This window comes from Falco naumanni, chromosome 12, assembly GCF_017639655.2.
Source record: "Falco naumanni isolate bFalNau1 chromosome 12, bFalNau1.pat, whole genome shotgun sequence".
Classification (NCBI taxonomy): Eukaryota; Metazoa; Chordata; class Aves; order Falconiformes; family Falconidae; genus Falco; species Falco naumanni.
In genome coordinates this window covers 23,283,536-23,308,046 of record NC_054065.1, presented here as the reverse complement: position 1 = coordinate 23,308,046, position 24,511 = coordinate 23,283,536, and the positions used below count along the sequence as shown (strand labels likewise).

Sequence of the window (24,511 nt, the reverse complement as noted above, 5' to 3'; positions counted from 1 at the left end):
AAAAGTTGATGCAGAAGTGACTGCTTCCGTTGCTCACACAGCAGGCATGCCATTTCTACATGCCAGAGGAAATCTGGATAGTTGCAAGAGCCGTACCCGAATCGTGAGTGTCAGTGTAGCTGCATCTGCTTTATAGTAACCTCTGTATTCTAATGGTGTGCCAGGAACAAACACTTAACAGGTGCACAGCACATTCTGGCCACCTCAGTTTGTCTGCAGTTGACAGAAGTCACCTATTTGGCAAAGACTAGCTGAGTAACAAGCCAAGATAAGGCAGTAACTCAACATCTGAGCAAGCGGGTGAGCCCTGACATTCAGAAGAACTCTCATCAACTTCACTAGGAGCTGATGGTAGTGCTCAGTAGTGAGGGATTTCTCTGATGTTCCTTAATTAAATAATTCTTTGTCTTGATTAATGCTGAAAATCATCATTAATATTACAGACAATTTTCCTTAAGGGCTTTGTTGCTCTTGATTGTACTAAGTTAATATTTTTGGTTTGTTAAGATCTAATTAAAAAAAAGATTAAAAATGCTAACTATATTTTCAGTTTGTGACAGATACTGCATTCTGCAGAGAGAAGGTTCCTTGTCATGCAGCAGTTTTACTGGTTTATTTTGAAGTAGGATTAATTGGGGTTTTTTTTCTGAAATAAAATGACTTCTTAAAATGCTTTAGTCTTATGAACTGGTTGATATCCTGAGAAGCGTCCTATTAAGTAATATTACCATTTTAGCGGTGAAGGTAAAAAGGGGAGGGGGGTTGAAAATCCTGATACAGACCACCTCAGAAAGCCTGCTGCAGTGCTGGAACCAAAACCAGAACTCTTGAGTCTGAGGTTTCAGGTTTAGGTAAAAAGCCATGTGTAATCCAACTCTGTACAGCTTCAGGGCAATTCTAATTGCTTCTGGGCAATTGCTGGTTGAGTCTAAAGCCATGTATCTCATTGCAGGGATATAGTTTCAGTAACTCGCTGTGTAGTAAGTAATATGTCACATCATTACATCCTTACTGCTGTAGACACACAGGACAAGAAAGTAATTGAGATCCTCCTCTACCAACTTCTATTTCTGACTTGGCACCAGGACACTAACTCATGATTGCAGCTGCAGTGCGTTTTCATAGGGGAGATCTTTTAGCTGGGGAGTCAGAAACGAGTAGCACTTTTGTTTGTTCTTTTTGCAAATGCCACCTTAGCAAAGCATTACGTGTCTTTTTTTTTTTAACACATGTTGTGATGAAGGTGACTTTGAAGATTCTGCTTACGTGGAGTAAAACACTAAGTTGACTACAAATAGCGAGGTCAAATAGGCAGGATGGGGTTTTCTTTCATTTCTGAGATAAGTCAAAGACTTTCACATTTTGAGGAGGTGCACGGATCACTGTGTGCCCACTAAAAATCAATGAGCTGTCAGGCACTGAACTGCTGAGAGAGGAACGTGGTGTGCAGGTCAAAGCTGGCCTGCATTTTTGTTGCAGTTGCTCAGGTGAGATCAGGTTCTGCATGACTCTGCTCAGCAAGGACTGCGTGGCTTTCATAACCACCTGAGTCCGGGGAGGCTTTCTCCAGATTAGCAGAGTTAACTGGAAAGAGCTTACGTTTTTCTTTGCACCTGTTTGACCATAATATGGTATTACTCATCAGAAATCTTTACGCTTGTTGACTCTCTAGAGATGTTCATTTACAACAGCTTGTTGGGGTATGTGGCAGTGTATTTAGCCTTGTTTTCAGAAAGTGATAGCCTACGAGTTAGGGCTTGTTCACATGGAGCAGAGATTCTGAGTTCTACATATATGGTCAGAAATGGATATGCAGCGTGGTTTTTATTTAAAATTTGCCAGAAAACTTCCAGTGTGCATGGAAGCAGACTCCATGCTCAGTTGCACCTCCAAAGGTTACCAAGTTGGTTCTCTGTCCATTTGTCCAGGCATTGTGCTTGTAGCATTTCTCATCTCAGCCAAAAGACTTGCCAAGTTCCTTTTTGTGTTTCTGGAACGGCAAACTGGCATTACAAAGCGCAGTTTGTGTTGCCTGGCAAGAGTAACTGTTCTTCAGTTTTATATCTTGAGCTGCTTAAGAGCCTCCTCAAAAATAGCATGTATCTGAACGCTTGCATTTGCTGCTGCAGAGGCATTTGTATCCCTCATCCTGGGTCAATTTAAACGCTTTTCGAATCTGAGCCTGGCAGGCTGAGCTGCGTGGCTCAGTGACTTCTGAGCAGCTCCTGGTGTAGCAGATAAAACAGAGTAACATCACAGGTGTTTTGGTCCCTAAGTGCCAGAGATCCGATGGCAACACCTAATGGAATGTGCAGTGATTCCCAGTGCTTTTACCTCACGGGCCTCTGTTCCACACACTCCTTTGTTTTTGAATTCAGACCATTACAGGGTGCCTGTGCCCCAGTGTGCTCAGTGGGGTTAGGGATGTACTTGCACAGTGGATCTCCTGATCCGTCCCTGCTTACTGTGCTTTAGTTCTTGTTCAGAGCATTTTCAGGACATGTGAGTGGATTTCTTTTGTATGAAACTAAGCTGGAAGATGCCGCCGCGGAGAGCACCTAACGTGTCCCAGCTGCTAGTGGATGTGCAGTAGATGCCAACAGACCAATGCTGGCCTGAAGTCTGCAAAACACGTATTGTGGATACTAGGTCCTTGTTTCACTTTACAGATTTCTTTCTGCTGCAGTGTTATTTACTAGCATAGACTTGGCTGTGGGAGGTCAGGTGTCAGAGTTTCTGGATCTTTTGGTGACAGTGAGTTCCCTTCTCTGTTAGTGGATGGATCAGTGTCTTTGCACTTTTGATTTTGTCCAAGGAACCTTTGTTCTTATGATCCTGACGCCTGCTTGCCATTTGAAAAATCTCTCAGACCATCCCTCTATGAATGTTTGACCATGGATCAGAGTGCAGTATGCAGGTGGCCACAGGGCCTGTTGATGCACTTGGTGGTAGAGTGTGAACTGAGCTATATAATCTTCACTCTTTAAATTTTGTACTAGACCTTCCTGATACATCTAGCCTTTAACCCGAGATAATACAATAAATTTGGTTCAATGCTGAAGCAGAAAAAACTGCAAAGAGAAGCAGTCCTTTTCTTATGCGTTCAGTTGATGATCTGCTGAGAGGTAATCAGCAGTACGCAACTGGAAGTCAAGTCTTTGGTCATCTGCTCATTTACATTACTCCAGAAATTCCTGTAAGCTTCAGTGGGGAAAGCATTGGATATGTAGTAACCTGTATATACTCCTGTAATACTCCTTGAAATGAAAGTTGTTGGGGGGGGGGGGGGGGGGAAGCAGTATTTCACGACGGTTGGTTATAATTCATTACGTTATATAAATACAGTACAGTTCCCTGTGTCAGATAACTAGTATTTGAGATGACTGATTTAATGAACCGACATACTTATGGGTTGGTTTTTGTTCCCTTTACGTTACAGAAAGTGGATGTTCCTGTGATGCTGAGACACCTGCGGGAGCAGAGAATGTTTATGATCCAGACCATAGCCCAGTACAAGTTTGTCTATCAAGTGCTCATCCAGTTCCTGCAAAACTCCAGACTTATTTAATCTTTTCAAACATCCCAGACCCAGCTTTATGGATCTGGCTGAACCTTACTGATGAACAAGGGGAACTGCCTTGACAACACTGTGTGCATATGCTGCACATTTTAAAGTTGTCTTGAAAGTAAGGAATTATTCTTTACTAGAGTCTCCCATGGATTATTTTATACAACATATAATTTATTTTTTCTTGGAATAACTTGTGAATTACTTTAATAACGTGTAAAACTTATAGTGACCTTCAAATTGAACCACATTTGACATGACTGGTCTGCATTGTAACATGTCCATAAGGAAAGCATTCCTTTGTAAAGGTAGTTTACTGGCTTTTGTTTTGCTGCGCAGCTTCTGCAATGAACAGTTATTTGGCAGTGGGCTTTTTCTCATGTAAGAACACTTTGGACCCAGGTATGTGGCTTCTGTGGTAAAAACAGGACCTGCTCGATGTCAGCTACAGCTCTGTACAAGTGGAAGCTGAGGGAACAGAGTCCTGGAGCACGGAGACCTGAGGCTCTGCACATGCAGCAGGGCACGTTACAGAGGGCTCAAACACAGGCCGTTGTGAGGGCACAGAGTTTTGGGTGCTGAACTGTTCAAATTTCACAAGAATTACAGTTTTACATTAGTCCTTGAAAAAGGCACTATCAGAGCTTTTAAATGAGGCCTTTGCTACTGTCTGCAGTCCCTGAAGGGATTCAGAGGAGTCGCAGCAGTGCAGCGTGAGGTGCGGTGACCCAGAGCAGCAGGCTGAGGTCGGTGAATGGGTCTTTCTGGTTACTGTGGTGGTAATGGGTTGAACAGCACAGGAATTACAACTAAATGCAACTGAAAAAAGCCCTGCTCAAATCAAGCACCTTCTGAATTACACTGAAAGTTTGATGGCCTTGAGGCTCGCCTCCTGTAGAAAAGGAATCTCATTTAAGTTGGGCATCTCCAGTTGCCTTAGTTTCACATGTGAACTGTTGTCATCAGCACTGTAATCATTTTACCTTCTAGTCATTTCAGCTTTGTCAAAATGATTGACATGGTCTTTCCTCCATATCAGAGATCTCCAAATAGTGACCCTTGAGAGCTTTAGCTCAGAGTCTTTCTTGATTCTTCCCCTGTCAGTGCCTCGTGGTTTAAGAAAAATCTGGAGCAGTCTTTCATTCTGTATTGGCAAACCCCATTTTGTTAGGGTGTTTTTGTATTCAATTGCACAGATCATCTCTTTTCTTGGTCTAGTCACTTCGGATTCTCCCTCCTATTTATTATTACTATTTTATCCTGGTAGTGTTTGGGATTCCAGTTAGGATTAGGAGGATATTGTACAAATACATAAAGGAGAAACAGTTCTTGCCTGAAGTTTACAACCCGAACAGAAAAGGGAAACAGACCTCCTCCACTACGTAACTAGGGCACAGATTCTTAACTGACTTGCCCATAGCCAACAATGAAATCTGTGACAGAGCTAAGGAAAAATCCCCGTGTCCTGTATCTCAGCAGTTAGTGCTCTCCTCCTCCCTCTTCCTCATCCTCTGCCTCAGCATTGTCTGGCTGTTCTGCACAAGGCAGTGCATATCCCCTTCTCTAAACTGTTTATTTCACTGGAGTAAATAGTGTTATGGATTATCTTGCAGTGTGTGCATGGAAGCATTTACTTAAAGCTATTTAGAAGTGATAGCAACTGCATTTATAAAAAATATAGAAAGGGAAAAAAAAAAGCTTTAGCAAGTTGTGGTGGGACTCTTACACTTATTTCTGGTGTAAGAGATGGAAAGTTCCTGCACTGAGGTCGCCCCCCTCCTCATGCTGACTCCTCTTTCCCACCTCTGCATGCTGCCACCGTCCCAGAGCAGTCCAGCACTCTCCGACTCAGCAGTCCTGTCCGATTGCTGGAGAATGGATCAGGAGAGGAGCCTTGGAGGTCTCCAGTCCCAGCCCTGCTCACCCCACAGCGAACTTTAAACTTGGGTAGGCTTGCCCAGGATCCAGTTTAAGAAATCTCCCAAGGGTGGAGATTTCACAGCCTCTCGGGGCATGGGATGCAACGCAGTTACTCTGCCATGATGAAAATGTCTTTCTTGGCAATCCTCTCCCAGGTTAAATTTAATCTCTTAGTCCCATCACTGCTTTTCCATTGCATCCCTGCCTCTGAACCCCTGGTCAACGTACAGAGGCCTACGCCTACAAGCACTCCCAACTTCAGCACCGAAGGGACCGACACACCTGCCTTTCCCTAAAATCAGCGGGAGCTTAAGCTAAGGCTCTGTACCAGGATGCGTCTTAAATTAAAACTGCGCTGTGCTGATTCGGTGCTCCGCAATACAGGCAGAACGAGGTGACAAGGGTTCTGGTGGAGACTTCTAGCTACCAACAAATGCTGAGGAGTTATGTAGCTGTTAATATCTTGACCATGTTCCTTTTAAGGATCAGTTGAGTTTTCAGTCAACTTCAGCTTTCCTCTAATTTCTTCTGCCACTGCCAACATATCTCTTACTAAATTAGCAGCAACCATTTAAAGTCTTTTCAGCAGCATCTGCATGATAATTACACAGAGATGCTTTATATCTGGGAAACAAGCCAAGGAATAAACCTTGAAGCAAAGTGTATTAAATTAGTTATCTCGTTATAACTTTTTGAGTAATTTCCTAATGATGAATTAAGTTTGAACTCAGAGCTGTCAAGTCCCATTGCTCCACTTGGATGTGAGAAGTTGAAAATCAGGAGGGAAAAGAATCTGTTCCTCTGTCTTATTATTCAGTTCTTCTTGGCTGAACGTATACCTCTGTTTCTACAGGGAGCCCAGGAAAGTTATTGCGTAGGAGAATATAAAGAGATCTGTTTGAAAGGAAGAAAGTTAAGCAAATGGGTTTTTTATGCAAAGATGCATCTTAGGTGTCTTAGAAAAATACTAATTATAAAATGGCATCAAAAATCCTTTCCAAATTAAGTCAGTGCCTATTAATGAGCCAAGTAAGTGGCCACGTAGTAAACAGTCATTTCCAATTAACTCCTAACGTGGCTGGTATGGTAGTTCGGAGGCCAATGTGACTCACTTTTTCCCTTTCATTGTCAAAGAATGGCAATTTTAAACTTTTCTTTTCATCTGACTTCTATGTATTTTTTCCTGCTAGATTTTATCTTGAGTAGATCGGCTAATACTGTGAGTGAGCTGGGCTGGTGCATGTCTTCAGAGGTTCTTTTCCACTCCAGCTTGCAACCAAACCTCAGCATGCTGATGTTTTATGATTGAAACGTGATACAGTTTTGTAGGGCAAAAACTGAACCTTCTGACTTTGAACCTGTTGTAGTTTTATCAGGCCAAAATTGGTTGGGCAGTATTTCCTAACCTTTAGGGAGTGACAGGAAAATGCATTTTTGCATCCAATTTTATTAGTCATAGCAGGAATGAAAGCATGAGACTTAAAGCAACAGTACTGTTTAGTTTCCATCCTGCAGACTTTAACGGCAGAGTCCTTAAGCAGAAAAGGAGGACAGTTTGGAGTTGCTGTATGTTGTCTTGCATGTTAGTTGCGTTTTTTTTAAAAAAACATCAAAGCATGATGGTAGGTTCTAAGAGACCTGTTTCATCCATTTGGAATAAAGTCTGGATTGAAAAATCTCGCAAAGATGCCACCAACAGGCAATGAATGGAGCTTTAAGGGTCTGACACAAGCAGTCTTAGCCCGAGGCACCCACCGTGCAGTCTGGCACATTTATCCTGTCCTCCCTTGCTCCTTCTAAGAGAGAACTCAGAGTGGATGAGTTAAGTCTGACTTGGGAAGCCATTGTGTATATTTTCCTTTTTGTGCACTCTTCATCTGTATTTAACACCACCCACCCACCCCTTTTTTTTTTTATTTTGTTCCTTGAACTCTTAGCAATGGTAGTATTCAGGTTGCTGGCATCAAATTCTTGGTTAGAGTTACGGTCTGACCACTTGACGCTCAACACTGTCTGGTCAGGGATGGGCGAGATGACAGCCGCGTTCTGGTGCTGCTCTGAGCTGTGGGCATCCTGTTCCTGCCCCCCGCTGCTGCACCGGAGGACGGTGGACATCAGCTGCTCAGCTCCTACTCGTTCCAGCTCCTCCCCAGGCCTACCTTCGCACCTCTTGTCCTTTGATTACCTGAGGAAGGATGAAGCTTGTCCCACAAACTTTCTCCTCTACAGGTATATAGGGACCCTAAATACTCAGCGTTACCAGAAATGCCTCTTCCCTAAACTGGTTGCAGCTGGCAGGAGACATCATCTGTGAGAACTTACTCAATCAACTGCTAATGTAGTCCTTATAAAAAGTATATCACAGCCCATTTGTTCCACTTACTTATATCAGTTAGCCACAAATATTATTATTTGCATGATTTCAAGAGCTTTTTTTTTTAAAAAAAAAATACTTTCTTGTAAACAGACAGAAATGCAAATAGGAAAAAAAAAGTTGGAAAAGAATGAGTAAATCTCATGAGATGGTCATTTTAAACTAACACATTATTTTTTGATCCAATACCTGCTATGTCTGCGTAGCCCACAAGCGACCCTAAAATAAATGCTGATGGGCAATCTCGTGCCTGGATGGAGCACACATCGATGGGGAAAGTTCAGAGCTACTGCCCATGCTGCATTCCACCCCACTGACTTCCCACCAGTCTCCTGGGGTGAGATGGAGACTGAACTGGCTGTTGTCAGTCTTGCGAACGGTTTGTGAACGCTGTGCTCAGAAAGTGGACGCATCTAGATGGCCGGTCCCTGCTGTAGCAGTTCTTGTTAAGAATGCTTTACATCCAGAGAGCTAGGGCGGCATCCACTGCGTGAAATAAAGGATGCATTGTACTGAAGGAGCAAGTACCAGAACTGACCTTGAAAGGGAAGCGCTGCACTGCATGAAAACATCATTTGATCACCCCTCTACAAAACTGGATATAAATCTGCTGCTGTATAGTCCAAGTCATGTGGAGTTTGGAGAAGGGTTTTGATGCCAACAAGAGAAAAGGTTACAAGTCTATAAACCCCAAAGGCAATCGCCCCAGGTCATTCTTCGCCTCGTAGAGAGGTTTTCTTGTAGAACGTGGTGCTATGGGAACTACAGATGCCAGGTTAGTCTTTGGAGAGGAGGATGTCATACATGCAGCTGCATGCAGCCTCAGCTTGCAGGGACTGCGATTTCAGGAAGGTAACAGCTGACTGCCTGGGCTGCTGGGCAAACAACAGAAGATGGAGGTCTTAACCATAGATAAACTGCATCAGGTTGTGAAACAAAACATTTAGCACGCAGGTCAAAAACATCAGTGTTTATTAGAGTATCTTTTAAGTCTTCTAGACTATCTTTTTAGTCTTTGAGGCTACAGTTCCCTTGGTTCCTCTCAGCCAAATATTTTTTGGCTGGCGTTTCTTTCAAGTTTTGTTGCCTGTGCTTTATGTGCACTCTCAGTGAGTTTCCCACATGCTACAACAGCAGGACTTTGCCTTTGGAAGGCTACTGGAAGTCAGCAATAAAATAGCAGCTTTCACTGGAGGATCCCAGCACTGTTTAACAGCAAGGGAAAGATTCATACTTCTGCTGATCCCTGAAATGAATATGGTCCTTAGTAGTTTTACTCTTTCAAATCACCTGGGTAAGGACCCAGTGTTTTGGACGCTCAGCTCCAGCTATTTCAGGGGCAGTGTTCCCGAATTAGGCAGGCAGGAATAAAAGGCGGTGGCTTCCCGCAGCTGGTAGCTGACACCTCAGGGAGAATCACGAATGTGTCTGGAAGAGGGTGCTCGGCCCCTCCAGCACACCTGGCAACCAGTCCTTCAGGGCCTTCCTAAGGCAACAGTTACCTCCTGCCCGTGTTGAAAAACTGCTGATGGATCCATCCTCTGTGAATCTCATCACCTTGTCTTCAGAACCCATTTATCCCTCTGGCCTTCACAATGTCCTGTGTTGGTAGGTTCCACAACTTAATTATATACTACATTTACAAGAACTTCCTTTTTGTGTATGTTAAACAGAAGTATTTTCTTGCTGCTACTCTGTCTTTAAAAGAAAAATCCTTAGTGCCAGAAACACTGTTAATACAATGTTTATCCTGTTGAGATTGCTCCATACAGAAAACATTTTCCTCATTAGTAAAGTACCTTTCTTTGGTTATTTTACAAAGGAAAGAAGTTTACACATGCAGATGACTGTAATATTCCCATATATAACTGTGTGGGATATATGTTAAATGAAATAACATGTTTATGCCACTGGATTTTACTGTCCTGTTTTACTTCAGTATTTTGTTATTTCCTGTTTCATTTGTTCTGTAATTCTGTACACGAGAGTTTAGAACAAAACAGTGATTTGAATCCCCCCACCTCATTGTATGTACGCATTTTGTGGAGAAATGAGACATCAGTTATGTGCCCTTCCTGCCCCCCCTCCCTCCTGTTAGGGCTGAATGGCAGAACTATTCTATGCTATTGAAAGCCTTTAAAAAAAAATCTATGCATGCTATTTTATATTCTAATGTATTATTCATATCAGTACATAAGCTTATGCTTGTCAGTTTTATCTTGTGTATAGAACTGATTACTTTTGACAGTATTTTTGCACTGTTTCTTTACTTTCTCTTTTTATAAAGTTCTATTCAGCATTAATTGACTGCAATAATTTTTTACCCCTTTCACTGCCTTTGTGTAAATAGTTTCTTATATGCTTTTGCAAATACGAGAATGTCTTCAGTCACTAAGTGTTTTTGGTAAGGCTGTCCTTCATACTCACAGTATACAATAAACCTTTTTTTTTTTTTCAAGGAAAACTATGCTTGTGTTCTTTCCTGTACCAGCTTAAGGTTTTGTACGTACACCTACTGTGCTTGTATTACTTTCCCATGTTAAACTGACAGGCACAGCCGGGGCCACAGTGAGCGCTGAAGAACCTTCTGTAACCTGTCATCCAAGTTCCATGCAGGCAAGTCTCCTACTGGTGCTCATGGTAAACCGATCCCATTCTTCAGTCCCAAAGTATAATCTGGGCTCTGGCCAGGCTTCCTGAAGGGAAGCTGCTAGTTCTCTGGCTGTGGGTTTACTTGACATGATAAATGTTAGGATAAAAGTAGTCGGCTGGTACTCTCTTCCTGGGCTTGTCTGTAGCTAAGTGGCCCTGGCCTTCTGGAATCGTAAGATCTGGTGCAGTTCTATGTACTCCAGCAACAATTGCTGGCTAGAGAGCAATGAAAGCTTTCAGCAAAATGAGCTGACAAACCTTGTTCTCCACCAGTTTTATTTTCAGAGCAGCGCTTACAAGAAAGAAAATAAGATGAGGTTCTTAATAGCAATGCGTTCTCTCTCTGTCATCATACTTCATAAGCTGTGAAAGCAGTAAGGAATGGTCATGGAGTTTTACTGTGCAACATATTCCAACTTTGTACTTCCAGCATCACAGCCACACTCTCCCTCCTCTTCCCAATCCTTAAAAGCAATCTCCTGTCATTCAGCTAAACGGAGGAAAAAAACCAAACCTCTGCTCTTACATATGGCCAGAAAAAGCTGTCTTCAATTTTTTTCCTCAGAAAGTGCTCCTGTTCCTCTATTAAAAGCAATTGCTAATGTATTAATAGAATAGTTTTAATCCACTGGAGTCAAAGGTACAGCTATAAGGAAATAACAGCTCTGTTCTGCAATAAATTTTTAAAGGGGATTAAAAAGCCAGCAGTTGCACAACTCATGCCTAGTGCAAGCCTTCCAGCTCTGAGGTAGGTGCCAGTGTTCTCTGTATGAAACACGCCGAGCTCTAGGTCCGTACAGGGACGAATCCCCCGATCCCCACCTACCCGGAGCAGCGCTGGGCCTGCAGATTAACTGCCCGAGGGAATGATGGTGGCTTTCCTGCACAATGCGCAGAATTCATCACCCTCGTCACCCCTTCTCTCAGCTAAGTCACTGCAAACAAAAATGATTTGTGAAAAGGGGAATTGGATACTAAACCACAACAACAACAAAAGTACAGCTTTTGCTACTTAATTTGTCAGATTAAATGAAACATTTGGCAGAACTACTGCACCCATGTAAGTGTATAAGTGCAATCAAGAGGGGTCAAGAACACTTTATTTACTTGACACAAATAAGATATACATTAAAACCCATGAAGAAAAAAATGGCCACTTTTGCACGTGAGCTGTCAGAAGGCATAACCTTTAAGAAACCATGAATGCTTCCTCAAAAAAAAAAAAAAAAAAGAAAAAAGGCAGTTGTAGATGTGTTGAAAGCTCGGAACATTTTGCAAGGCCTAAGTGTGTTTGTCATTCCAATTATAGGACAGAGCTGTGTTCATACTCTACCGTTTTTCAAAGCGCTCCTGAAGGTTTCCATAACAGGGCTTTTTAAATAAAGGTTTGAAGGATTGCATAGATTCAAAGGCTCAGTGGCCCTCTAATTCCTTTTTGATCTCTGAAATGTATGGATGATCCTTCCCGTGTGCTACTTCCATGATAGCAATTGCCTATGAAAAGAAAAAAATATTCACACAATTGATTCATATATAACACCAGGCTATAAATACTCTTTAGAGGTTTGAAACAGTCTGACACCTCTAGCTACTTTTTGTCCCCTTGTAGTCATAAACTCAGTAGGAAATAAAATGAAATTCAAAACTAAGTAATAAAGGTTTTACATTCAGAGAATACATCTTTCATCTTACAGGATCCCAAAGCACCTTTCAAAATATTCCTGACAAAACTACTTTGAATGCAACCAGCTCCAGGACAGAAAACTGCGAGTGGGATGGGTAATGTTCTGGCAGAGGACTGAACCAGGATCAGAGGGAGCTCTGTTCCCAGCAATTCCTACTTCTGCTGGCAGACTGACGGGCAGGCCTATTGCAGAAGGACAGTCAGACCCGATTCTGAAAACCCTCCACCGGTTCCAGGGGCTGCCAACGCTTTACGAAGGAAGCCATTGCTTAGGCAGCCGCCGAGGCAAAAGCAAGATCTTGTCAGATTTGGACGGCTGCTGCCACGCCTTTCACCTACAGCCTGTTCTGGTCCTAAGAGTGAACGTTTAGGCAGCCAAACCTCCTGACTTGCACTTCCCTGCCACTGCCCAAACCACGTTGCAGAGTGGGTGCAGAGGCAAGATTCCCACTTGAGAAAAGGACAGCAGCGGCTCCAAACAGATGTGGTAAAAGACAGCAGCAGACAGGACTGAAAGAAGCAAGTTCAGAGTAAGTCTGGGAATATTTAAAGACCACAGTGCTAAGATAAAGCAAGGAATTGCAACAGCCTAGCCCTCAGAACATTTAGTCATTTTCTCCTCAGGAAACCTTTATGGAATTAAGCTCTCATGTTTGTTAAGTCAGGACAACAAGAGCCTTTTGGTCCACCTCGGCAGCAGTGAGAAATAACTCCGTTCCCCTCCTGCCCAAAGCAGAAAGGAGGGCCCTCTGGACAAGCTGCTCGCAAACTGACAAAGAACAATGGTTTTGTTTTTCCACTAAATCCCAAACATCAGGGGCTGGGATAACTCTGGGCAGTTCCTGTAGGCAGCTTTTGGAAGTGAGTCATTAGAAAATGTTTGTGTTAGGAAGCTAACTATGCCAACAAATCTACCTACAGTTCTCAACACCCCATCCCGTGTTCCTACTGGCACAAATCCCAGTTTTAGTCAAAGCTTAACACCACAGCGAAGGAAAACCTATGCTAATTTTAAACTAGGTAACAGTTAAATTTTAGAGCATATATTCTTGTAGTATCTTGCTGGATGGCTTTGTTATTGCTGGCTAAAAACTTGCCAGCATCTAAAAAGGAAGAAAAAAAAAACCCCAAAAATGCGACATTCCACACCAAGTCATTATATGCCACAGTAGTCACTGATGCGTAAGAAACTAAAATAAACTTATAGCCAACAACAACACATGGAGAAAGTCAAGAACTGTGTTACAGACTAATAACGAAACAGAAGAATAAAAAACCTAAAGAATAAAGAACAGACTAATAAAAAGGGGTGAAGACAAACGTCAAACCAAATGCTGTATTTGCCAATTTCAGCATTACCAGATGCACTGAATTCCCTTCAGCTATTTAAAAATCAATTGGTTCCGCAACAAATAACCACCAAAAAGCATGCCTAGTTTAACTTGGATATAGAAATCACAGACTTCAATGAAACACGATGTGCCCTTTGAAAGAGCCAAGCATTTTTTCCGTCCTTACCTAGCAAGGGAGGAGAAGCCAGAGTTCAGCTTCATTTACACTAGTACAGCTCTAGCTCAGTGAAGAATGTATAGCAAATGTTTAAGCATAATTCTCACTCCAGCTGCCGCAGTAGAGTTCACCATGGAAAGGCAGGAGACCCCTTCCCTGTGAGAACAGACCTGCACTGCATCTTTGGGAAAACTGGATCTGAGCCAAAAATCCAGTAACCAAATATATTAACACACAGTGCGTTTCCTACCACGCCAGGCTTGCTGACAGAGAAGCACAGAGTGTTTCAATGATCCCATGCCTGAACTGGGATTATTAATGAAGAAACCAGGAAATACATACCCTCTTCAGGGCTTTAACTCCAGCCGTTCTGTTCTCCAGTGCCATATACAGTCTCCCTAATTTCAGCCACATGGAGGAAACGTTCAGTGAGTAGGAGGGATAATGTTTACTGCAAGAGAGAAAGAAATTCAGCTTTATCAAACCTGGCAGTTTCATAGCATTTTCCCAGCCCCCGTCCCCCTCTCAGGGGGGCAAGAAGCTGCCCCTGCCCATTCACCGCTCATCCCCTCTGCCATGACTGCCAGGAGTCAGTGCCAATTGTGTCTGGGATGGGGACGCCTGTCAATTGGGAATTGAACTGAAACCGCCATATGCCCCTGAACAGCTGTCAGATGGCAATGACTTTCTGCCACCAGTTTTAATCTAGCCAGCTGCAGCAAGAGACAGCATTGTTACGAGTTTTTGGAGCCACCCTACAGGCACAGAGGTAACTCTGCCTATTCCACAATAGATGGTCTCCAGTGGAGAGCAAGGGGCCCTCTGCAGCGCGTACAGCACACACGCCACTCCGTACTCGCACACACGGAGCTAGCAGAGCCTGGTTCAGCAGAGCTGACCTGGAATGCCAGGCTCGGAGCCAGAGGAGCTGGGCAAGTCCCAGGGAAGATAAATAGTACTGAGCCCCCAGGGGTGGAATGTTGGCTCCTTCTTTGTATCGCTGCTCTCTGCCAAGTGATCTGTGACTTTACGTTGGCACCTGCTCCAAAGGGAGAGCTTTACGTGCGCTCCCCCCAGCTGGCAAGAAAGTCACTTCTCAAGATGAGAACCTGCTTGGGAGATTCATGGCAGTGCGTAACTGGCTGGCTGTAAGGAACGAAATTGCTACTGTAAAAACGCAGAAAAATTTATCGGAGAGAGTATTAGTTCTTTCCCGCAGAGGCTGCGTGCTGCCTTGCCCCACATGGGGCTTCAGCCTGCACACTCTCCCACCCCTCCAGCTCGGGGGCAGCGGAGCTGAGGGCCACCAGGGCAGGCAGCGCAGGGCAGCACCGAGCTGAGCTCGCCTCCAGCTCCCTCTGCTGCTCAGCACCAGCCCGGGGACACGGCTCTGCTGCCCTGCGACCGGGGGCACCGGCCAGGCAGGGAGGACTGGCAGCGGGCGGGAGGCCGAAAGCAACAGCGGCCTTTGCCTCCATCACCTTCTACAAAATATTGACTGCAGATGCAATTCGAAGCTCTTCTTTAATATAAAGTATTACGATTTTTTTAAAAAAAACCCAAAACAGTATTTATCTAGCTATGCAGAACTAGCACAGTACCCAAGGTGGTGCACACTTTGAGAACTCAAAGCAAGGATTTCAGAGTAGCCTTTTGCTATATATTGCAGACCACGTTTTGAAAGTAACAAAATCTGTCCCAGGATTTAAACATTCCTTTTTGAGTAGTGATGTCATGGGTAGCGTGTTTATACAATACGTGCCGAGAGAAATGTTCTCTGCCCAAACTTGTCCCAATTACTCAGATTACTGAATTAGAGCACTAAAAAAAAAAAAAAAAATAGTCTCATATTTACCTGTATGGTCTGATAATTTTTTGCCCATAACGCAGTGCACCTTCCCAGTCCTGCATGTAGAGACAGACACCCATGGCTTGGTACATCATATGTAACATATAAACATTACTGTCTGCAAACACTGCGCCCATCTTGTCCAGGCTGAGTTCACAGATCTCCAGTAATTCACTAGGAGGTATGAAGAAGTCAAGGAACCCAAAAAATAGATGGCCTCTCGTTAGACAGCTACCTGGTAATGCCAAAGAAGAGTCAACTTAAACTTGTTCAGAATGGTTCCGAGAAGTCCTCTTTTCTCTCAAGTAGCATCAAAGCATCTATGCTACAACCGCAGAACTACTCTGAGAGGTATTCTATACACAGAGGCATTCTGCTCACAAGATTATACCCTTTCCTACTCAGATATTCTAAAAAAAAAAAAAAAAAAAAAAAAAAAGCAGCTTTCAGATTTAAAAGATAACAAAAAAAAGCAGCTTTCCTGAGTCAGCACCACACCAGCAAGGTGTCAGAAGGGGGAGTGAAATTCCCTGGGCAGAGGGCACTGAATCAGGCATGAGATAGCCTGGTCTGCTTCTGGCCCAACAAATCTTGCATTTTTGTCTGCGTCGTACCACTGTTACAAGAGGTGGGCTCACAACCATCAGCGACAGCTGCAGCCTCACACGCAGCCTCTCAAAACGGGGCAGTATTACAGCAGACAGAGGAGCACATACCTGTGCTCAGCCCCGTCTCTGGCTTGCCCTTGTGCAGCCAGCCACGTGCTGCACTCTCAGAAACGGAGCGCTGCACAGGAAGGAACAAACACGGGGTTTCAGTCCCACAACACCTCCAATGTTACAATGCCCCCTGCCTCCAGGGACAGCTCTCCAGACACAGAGAGAGGACAGAGTTAAGTTTAACTTCGAATGGTCATAGTATTTCTCCTGCAAGTACTTCTGAAGCAATCCAGCAGGTAAGATTTTTAGGTCACACACCAAGCCAGTGGGGTCAGGGTGAGACAAAGGATATATTTGTAGTGTTTGGCTCTTCTGAATTCCTCAATCACGTTCCTGGCATATCTGATCATGTCCTGTACCGTCTCCGCTGAAGGAGGATCATTCAGCTTGCAAATTTCCAGTTTCTCTTTATCCTGGAGGAAACACAATGGACATTACAAATGCAGGTTCCAAGCCCCACAAATAAAGGTGCACCTGCTACACAAAATTACTCTAATAAAAAGACACAGATGGAGACTTAAGCTCTTCAAAGAATGTAAAAACAAAGGCAGAATGTGCACCTGCAATTCTTCTCTAAAGCCTTGGCTGGGAATCCTAGAATCCTTTGCTCCTTCCAGTTCATCTGCCATTCTCTACTTTCATGAGGTCCCCTTCTTTTGAAAGATCCAAGAGCTTTTCGATTTTGTGATGAAAGCAGTTTTACATAGGAAATTTCACTGCTTCCAAGAGATTAGGGATTAAAACAAATTTAATTTAAAGACTAGAAAAGCCCAAATACCTTAGGCCTAACACCAAGTGATAACTCAGTGGAAAACGAGATGATATTAAATGCTGAAAAGGATCCTTCATATCTACAGACAAAACTGCATTTCCACATAATTTGTTACTTCTGCTGGACTTATCTTTCTGTCTAACTTGCTACTTCATGAAGAGTCAGCTGCAATCTTTTGCTCTTTAAGCCTCATGTTGTTGCTAGATTCCTTTTTCCTTTATTATTTCATCTGCCAGTTGAGAGGACAATAGGGGACTCTTTCCAGAGCTGAGTGAGGCTGAGTGGCAGGTGATTCCAAGAGCACGTTTATTGGAAATCACAGATAAAATCCTGGCTCCATTAAACTCAGTGGCAAAATTATCTAGGTAACCATGGGGAAAACACAACTACAACGTCAACAGAATGGCCTCAAACAAGAATATTGGGTACTATTTGGAAAAAAAGTTACAAAAGATGATGCCATTTAGAGGAAGGAGATGGCTGTCTGGTCAGCTTGGGAAGTACCTCCTAAAAGGACACCTTTCTGAAAATGGGGGGCGGGGGGGGAGGGGAGAATGATCTGGGACTTAAGGATCAGATTATGACAGCCAGACTGATCTTGCTTGGAATGACAGATGAGATACACCAAAGCTCAATTCTTCTAGGACCTCCAGTAAAGGAAGTCCAAATGGTAGGACAGGTACATTTATTTCTTTATCTGTTGGGTTTGGGTACCTTTTTTCTGCCCCATAAGTGCTTTTCACCTTGTTTTAAAGAACACTGTCTGCATGTCTGCCTTTGCCTTTTGAAGGGCACCAGGTGATGTCTAATGAACATAAATCTGGCCTGCACATCACAAGGGCCTGTGGCACGGGACCACCCTGTCCGTGAGAAGACTGGTATGATGCCGTTGCAGGAATGCCTGTTTCACAGACTCGATCTCCAAACCATCCAGCAATGTCATGGAACCTCATCTAGAACTGACTGAGATGTCCCAGGCGGGAACTGCAGCAGGCAGGACTCTATCCCAGAACAGGTCCCCAAAAATGCCCCAAGCAAGATTCACTCACTGGGAGTTGGTATAAAACATGCAGTTAGAAAAAAAATCATTCTGCACAAAATTCTTTTGGCCAGGTAACATAGTGTAATTATCTACTTTTAACAGTTTTCAGCTTTGCTTTGTAGCTCAACTTTAAACAGGCCTTTACAAGGAAATTTCCTGATGTGTCATGATTACAGTGGAACGAATGAGTATCAGAAAGTCTTCTAGTCAGAAAAGCAACCTCCCCGCCACCTTGCATTATTCTACTTTCCAAAATGTAATTAAAGCTGATAGAATATTACATCTAAGGACCTGGCTAGATGCCTTGACAGTCAAGCATTTTTCACACCAATTTTATTACCTTTTCTTTTGTAATGCACTCCCTGCAATCACAATTAAAGAAATACGAGTCTCTTAACCGGTCATTTCTGTCTTCTGTGGGATACAACAGGTCAATATAGCTGGTAAAAACCTATATGGTAAAAACACAGCCATCAGTGAAAAGCAGTGTAACTAGACGTATTTATCACTACTAGTTCTGGTATATGTGGTATGACAACTACACATATTCATGCACCTGCAGCCACATCACCTGCCTGTTCCCTCACATTCCAAGCCTCTTGGCAGCACCAGGAGTTGCCATTTGTGAATGCAACCTGACAAAGAAGTGTTTCCTTTCCTGCTCGTTACAGCATTTGCCTCAAATTGGCTTAAACCCAGGACAGCAAGATTCAGGTGTGGACAAGGAAACTATCACAGCATAAATCTGAGGCTCCTGTCAAGACTACAAAAAGAGATGCCTACTTTTCAGCAGTAAAATAACAGTTTCAGGTATTATAATAGGATAAATTACAGTGGCCTGGTTTTCTGGAGGCTAGGATCTCAAATTTTTCTTTTTGAAAACCTATGAAAAATTGCAGCAATAGCAGTCACTAGTAGCTTTAGAAACTTAGGACAAGACCTTCAGATCTCTGAAGAGAGGCCCAGTGCTCCAATTCTAGGAAAATGCCAGATTTACTTCAGCAGCCACACTTCAAAGCACAGAAAACCTGCTTTTGAACATTTTACAGGCTCTTCACATCCACTATTCTTAAGTTTTCCTCTACTTCAATGATCTTCAGGAAAGAACTCTTGCAACTCCCTTTAATGCTCTGTTTTTAAAATGAGACTTCCTCCAGGAAGCGTCATATGCACAGCACAGCTGATCATTTTGCAGACCAAGGAACAGCTTTAGTTCCATTTCCTCGTTTTTAGTTATTTTAAATGCTTTGCTCAGTCTTTATGCTTAAGGTTTCTTTCTTCTTTAAAGTAAAATGTATGTGTAATTACATACAGTACATCTTCTTCTTACTCTGTGTGATCTCACACTTTCCTTCACACTCCTGTCCTCCTTTCCCTGTTTTCAAAGCATGTAAAATGCAGGAACCACATTTACAGCAAAAGCTTTTAAAACGTTCCAGTGCAATGGCCACGCGGATCCTGAAGATGGAGACACAGGCCGTGAGACTGCACAGAGCCCAAGCAGAACCATGAGCTCACATCTATAAAATTAATTGCCAAAAAAGTGAACGTGCAAAAGCCAAGAAGTCCTGGAGAACTGATGCAGCTTCTAAGACACAACTCAATCAAAAGAAGATGCCAAGCAAGATAAATACTCCCCATCTCTACTTCTCACAGTAAGCCCTACCAAAAATTGCTGAAAATGTCTGGGATTCCACAGTAAAAATCCAAAACCAGGATCAGTCCTTGTCCATTACCAAACTGCATTTGCAGTGACTGCCAACATCACAGACAAATCATCGTTAGTAAATGGCATAAAAAGAAAGAAGTTGCTGACCTAAGTCATTCAACCTTGGCTCCAACAACTAAACTCACTTTGTTCACAATGGTGAACAGCTATAATCCACAAAAATAACCTCTCTCCCCTTCTTCAGAATGGAATCACTACTTCAGAAAGCAGCAGGAGTTAGCAAAATCAAATCTGAACTTATTTTGATCAGCATTAACCTTGCCTACTAAATTAACAAATGAGCCACTGAAACGATGCAAATTCCCTCCCCAGAGAGATTGTTCCAGATCTTCATCCCCTGAAGGTATTTGCACATCCTCCTCAACTCTGTTTAACATCTTTTTTCTTTTGTTTAAAGTAAAAAGCAGCTCTGCTGCTGAAGACTCCCTGCCAAGTTCATTAATTGATTGAGAAAGTTTCAAAGTAAACCCAGAGCCTTACCCAATTTCACAGAATTTTATCAATCACTGTCCAGCTTCACTCCACTTAAAAACACACTCTTATTCTTCTGTGACTTCCCAGCGAACACCGCTGAGGTGATACGACCAAGTCTCATGTTTTGTGGATGCTCTGCCCAAACAGAAGTCGGAGGACTTATCTGTACCCATTTACCTTGTTTATTCTGGCTTCAATTTCAATACGTTGCTATTACACTGGGAACTACTATAGCAGTAATAATTTGCTTTGATCTTGGAATTTCAAAGCACCAGCCAAACATCAGGCTCGTTTCACAGATGGGTAAACTGAGACAGAGGCTGGCAGATACACAGGACTGCTGCAGGTGCTCTTCCCTTGGTTTAGTACAAAATAGGATACCACCTCCAAGAATCACATCAGTCCTCCAGAGCAAACCCAACTTTTCCAAAGCAACATCTTACCTTCTCTGAGAAACAAGAGATCCTTCCTCCCTATTATTAAATTGTCATCTAACTGAAATGAATCCTGACAAGCAGAATGGATCCTACTTTCAGGATGCATGCATACAAAGTACATTCAAACACGGTGCATTTACCTCCTCTCCAGGCTCAATCTCTTTAACAGCTCTGACTTCAGCCAAAGTCCCCTTGTAAGTTACAATCACATTTGGGCAACAGCTATGGTTCATCAATGCAACGCTGTAAAAGTAGAAAAGTAAACCTTTTCCCACACCACCAGCAGCAGGCAAAAAGTTAAGCACCACTTCAGAAAACAAATTAACTCTGAAAGATTGATTCAGTCTCTCTCTGTTAGCTGTTTTTATTCTGAGGCTTAACATGAAGGTAACCTTGGGAAAATCTGTTGTACTGTTATTTATTCTAATGGATGGAGAATGGCTGTGGTAATGTATCATTACAATTTTTAAATCCTATTATTTCAGGACTAGGGAAGTTATTATTTTCCCATTCTTACAGTGCTATGGGACAGCTGACAGGGGCGTTCATGTAGCTTAACTATCAACATCCTATTTAGGTATCTATGATAGACAGACTATCTTCCTCAGAGCAGAAGGAAAGAGAAACACATTTAGCCTAAAGTAAACAAGGAAATACAGGAAAACAAAAGTAATTTGCTTGCTGCATCACAACTTAAGATGAGCATTAAAATTTTAGCTGACTTCTGTGCAAATGTAAACAGCCTCATTGTTTGAAGTGGGAGGGAAGAGATCTGTCTGTTATACAAGCACATGACTTACACAAAAATGTGAACTGGTAAAGAAAAGTACTCCCCTGTACTACCAAGCTTGGAGAAAGTGCAATTTGCTGCTTATTTGAGACAAACTGTATAATTTTAATTCTTTCTCTTCCAATCTAGCAAAACAGCAATTGTCTCTTCAGTCTTTTTACCTCACAGGAATAACTGTTAAGTAGGAAAGATATGGCTCCTGCGTGCTGTGCATTTCTGAACAAAGGATGGTGTTGGACATGTTTTCAGAACACCCTGGTTTAATGCTCTCCCCACCATGACTCTGATCTTGGGCATTTCGAGGCCTTAATTTCCAATCTGTAGATCAGGGATATGGGCTTCAGACAAATCTACGTGACAAAGGAGAATCTGTGAAGCAAGGACCATATACTACTGTCTGTATGCAGCACTTCAGAAAATCAGGTCCTGCTTTGATCGGGCATCTGTAAGTTTCAGATTACTTTGACATAGCTAAACTGCCAGTCATCTGTGCCTCACAAGGAAGTCAACCTAAGCAGACAGTGACAATACTTTCAAGTACAGGGTTTGCAAAGAACAGGGGCAGAAAATATTCTCCTTTGCTACAACGTTAAGTGGGAAGGACAGACTTAAATGGAAGAGATGTTCCTCAGCCTTACAGAGAGATGTGCTCCTCTGTCCACAAACTGCAGTTAACACTTAACATCTGCAGGTTATTTGTAAAGCGAAGAAGCTTGTACGTATTTTTTCCACTGTCACATCAAGGAGGCTCAAAGAAGTTATGAAAGGGATTTACTGTTTGCCAAGGAACAAAGGTAGAAGGGATGCTGTTTGACAACACCAGGTAAAGGATTATACCCAGTCAAAACAGAAAGTTGTGAATAGAGCAAGTGACCTGCAATCCTTTTCATTTCACTATGATCATTACACGATGTCCCTGTCCAGAACCTGCCAGCCAGGGAAGTAATTGCTTCCTACCAACCTGCATACAGTTTGCAATTTAAACTTCAAAACAAATTACAAGTGCCGTTTTACCAAAATTACCAGTTTTTTAAGGAAGTGGCAAACCATTTGCCACATTTTATTAGCCAATTGTAAGTATTTTTTAAAAAAGAAAAATTGTTTAACTATATTTCTTTCAGTAGCGATCTACTTCCATACATGTGCAAAACCCCTTGTTTTTAAACAAGTTGATTCTGTTTTTAAAAATATTAAAATCAACCTACTCAGGAAATATGGCTGATCCCAAATGAGAGAGTTCTTCATCTTCAATTGTGAAGCCATTACAGTTAACCTAAACAGAAAGAGACTAGATCAGCTTCTGGCCAGCTAAGTATTCCACACTTACATGTCACATTCTCATACTTCAAAGTCAATTGCAGTAATTTACTTACAATTTTCTTTCCACCTCACCAGTACTCACCGGGGAGCTATATCACATCTCAAAAAGTGAGGACAAAGCCCATACCCAAATGAATGTGCAGGACACTAAAGAACCGACAGTCCAACACTTGCACCTGCTCAGGACACAACATCTAGTGGACTGCTCCTTGGGAGGCCCCCCAAGAGAATCAGGGCTTGAAAAGAGCACTCAAAAGTGTCAGACAAAGCAAGACCACTGCAAACATGAAACAAAGCCTGACATCGACAGGGCAAAGAGACTTCATTCGGCCACGACAAGCAAAGGGCTGAAACAGAACTACACACGGAAGGAGCAATGTGGGGATGAACAGCAGCAAACTCAGCCGGGCTGGGGCAGCACAGAGCTTTGATGGAGCATATGTTACGGAGACCGGCCACAATGGCATCTGTCATCAAAGACTGCACATACCAGCTACAGCTAAAGCACGTATAAAGAACAACAAAGGCAGCGAAAACGACTTGAACCTAATAAAGACATAGAATAGGAGGTGACAGAAAAGGACACAGTATGAGAGGAAGTGTATTCGTAATTTAAACAGACACAGGATCAGAAGAACTTGTTCACAAATCTTTCTTATAGAATAGATTCAAGCAGGTTTTAAAACCTCCATCTCATTCTCACTAAACTCAAGGGAATCTTACAAGAGTTTCAGCTTTCTTTCATGTGGTTTGTGTGACTTTAAGTGACCAAAATGCACCTCAATCAAGTACTTTATTCCACTTTCACTGCAAGTCACATATGTGCCAACAAACAGAATCCTCTCCACATTCACCAACATCTCCCTACAACCGTCAAAATGTTCGTGGAAGCACCAGTAAAGCACTAAAACAACCATGACCATGTGGCCAAGTCCGGCTGAAGCTATGATGGGCACAGGAACAGTCAATCGAGTCCAAGGTAAGTATCTGTTCTGGAAGGGTAAGAGTTGATGACAACTGATGACAATGCTACCAACAATGATATGCCCCACAAGCTGGCATGCAGCTTGGATTGGATTTCAGAAATACACAAATACTTCCCAAAGCCACTCCGCAGGTATGAACTGTTCAGGATGAGTTTATGATTAAGGAAAGCGTCCTGCTTCTTGGATTCACTCACTAGTATTCTTTGCTTGATCTTTATCCTGCTATTTTTAGCAACATAGCATCCAAAGGCTCCCTGTCTCTCAAGATGAGCATGCTACTGCACTAGCCAATATATGAACATACCTGGACCTGAACCAAAACCAAAATGTAATTGCTGAATACAAAAACAATAGAAGGCAAAGATTATATCAACAGCAAGTAAGAACATAAGGCTACAAAGGCTGACATGAAGAACAGCTTGATGGTTCTGAATCACAGGGAAATATTTAAAAATATGTAGTGAGTTATCATCAACTCCCATCCACTAAGGCAGAGACAGCCCACTTCTTGAATGCATCATACCAGAGATGACACAAGAGGAAGAATTAGAAGGGATGAGATACCACTGGTTTCACCAGATGAATGCACAACTAAAAAAGGCAATGTAGAGGGAGTAAAGAGACAACAGTAAAAAATAATAGTAATTAAAAAAAAAAAAAAAAATAGAGCTCGAGGTTGTTTCCCA

The 24,511-nt window shown here is 42.6% G+C and overlaps 2 protein-coding genes across 6 annotated transcripts in view; one reads left to right on the top strand and one right to left on the bottom strand.

Annotated features, from left to right (window-relative positions):
* PTPN14 (protein tyrosine phosphatase non-receptor type 14) overlaps positions 1-11,508 on the top strand; it is a 121,428-nt gene extending 109,920 nt beyond the window's left edge. Inside the window, exon 19 of the mRNA XM_040611712.1 lies at positions 3,440-11,508. Coding sequence (XP_040467646.1) covers positions 3,440-3,568 — 129 coding nt within the window. The 3' untranslated portion in view covers positions 3,569-11,508. The remainder of the gene's footprint in view (positions 1-3,439) is intronic.
* Positions 8,818-24,511, bottom strand: part of SMYD2 (SET and MYND domain containing 2) — a 32,852-nt gene continuing 17,158 nt past the window's right edge. For 2 of the 5 annotated variants that reach the window (XM_040611713.1, XM_040611716.1), the window contains 7 exons: positions 22,725-22,792; positions 20,870-20,972; positions 18,430-18,540; positions 16,568-16,688; positions 15,563-15,737; positions 14,050-14,158; positions 11,598-12,008 (listed from right to left, as the gene is read on the bottom strand). In XM_040611713.1, the coding sequence (XP_040467647.1) occupies positions 11,928-12,008; positions 14,050-14,158; positions 15,563-15,737; positions 16,568-16,688; positions 18,430-18,540; positions 20,870-20,972; positions 22,725-22,792 (768 nt within the window). In that variant the 3' untranslated portion in view covers positions 11,598-11,927. Of the gene's footprint in view, positions 11,450-11,597; positions 12,009-14,049; positions 14,159-15,562; positions 15,738-16,567; positions 16,689-18,429; positions 18,541-20,869; positions 20,973-22,724; positions 22,793-24,511 lie in introns of those variants that run through there. The other 3 variants (XR_005830347.1, XM_040611714.1, XM_040611715.1) reach the window with 3 other exon arrangements.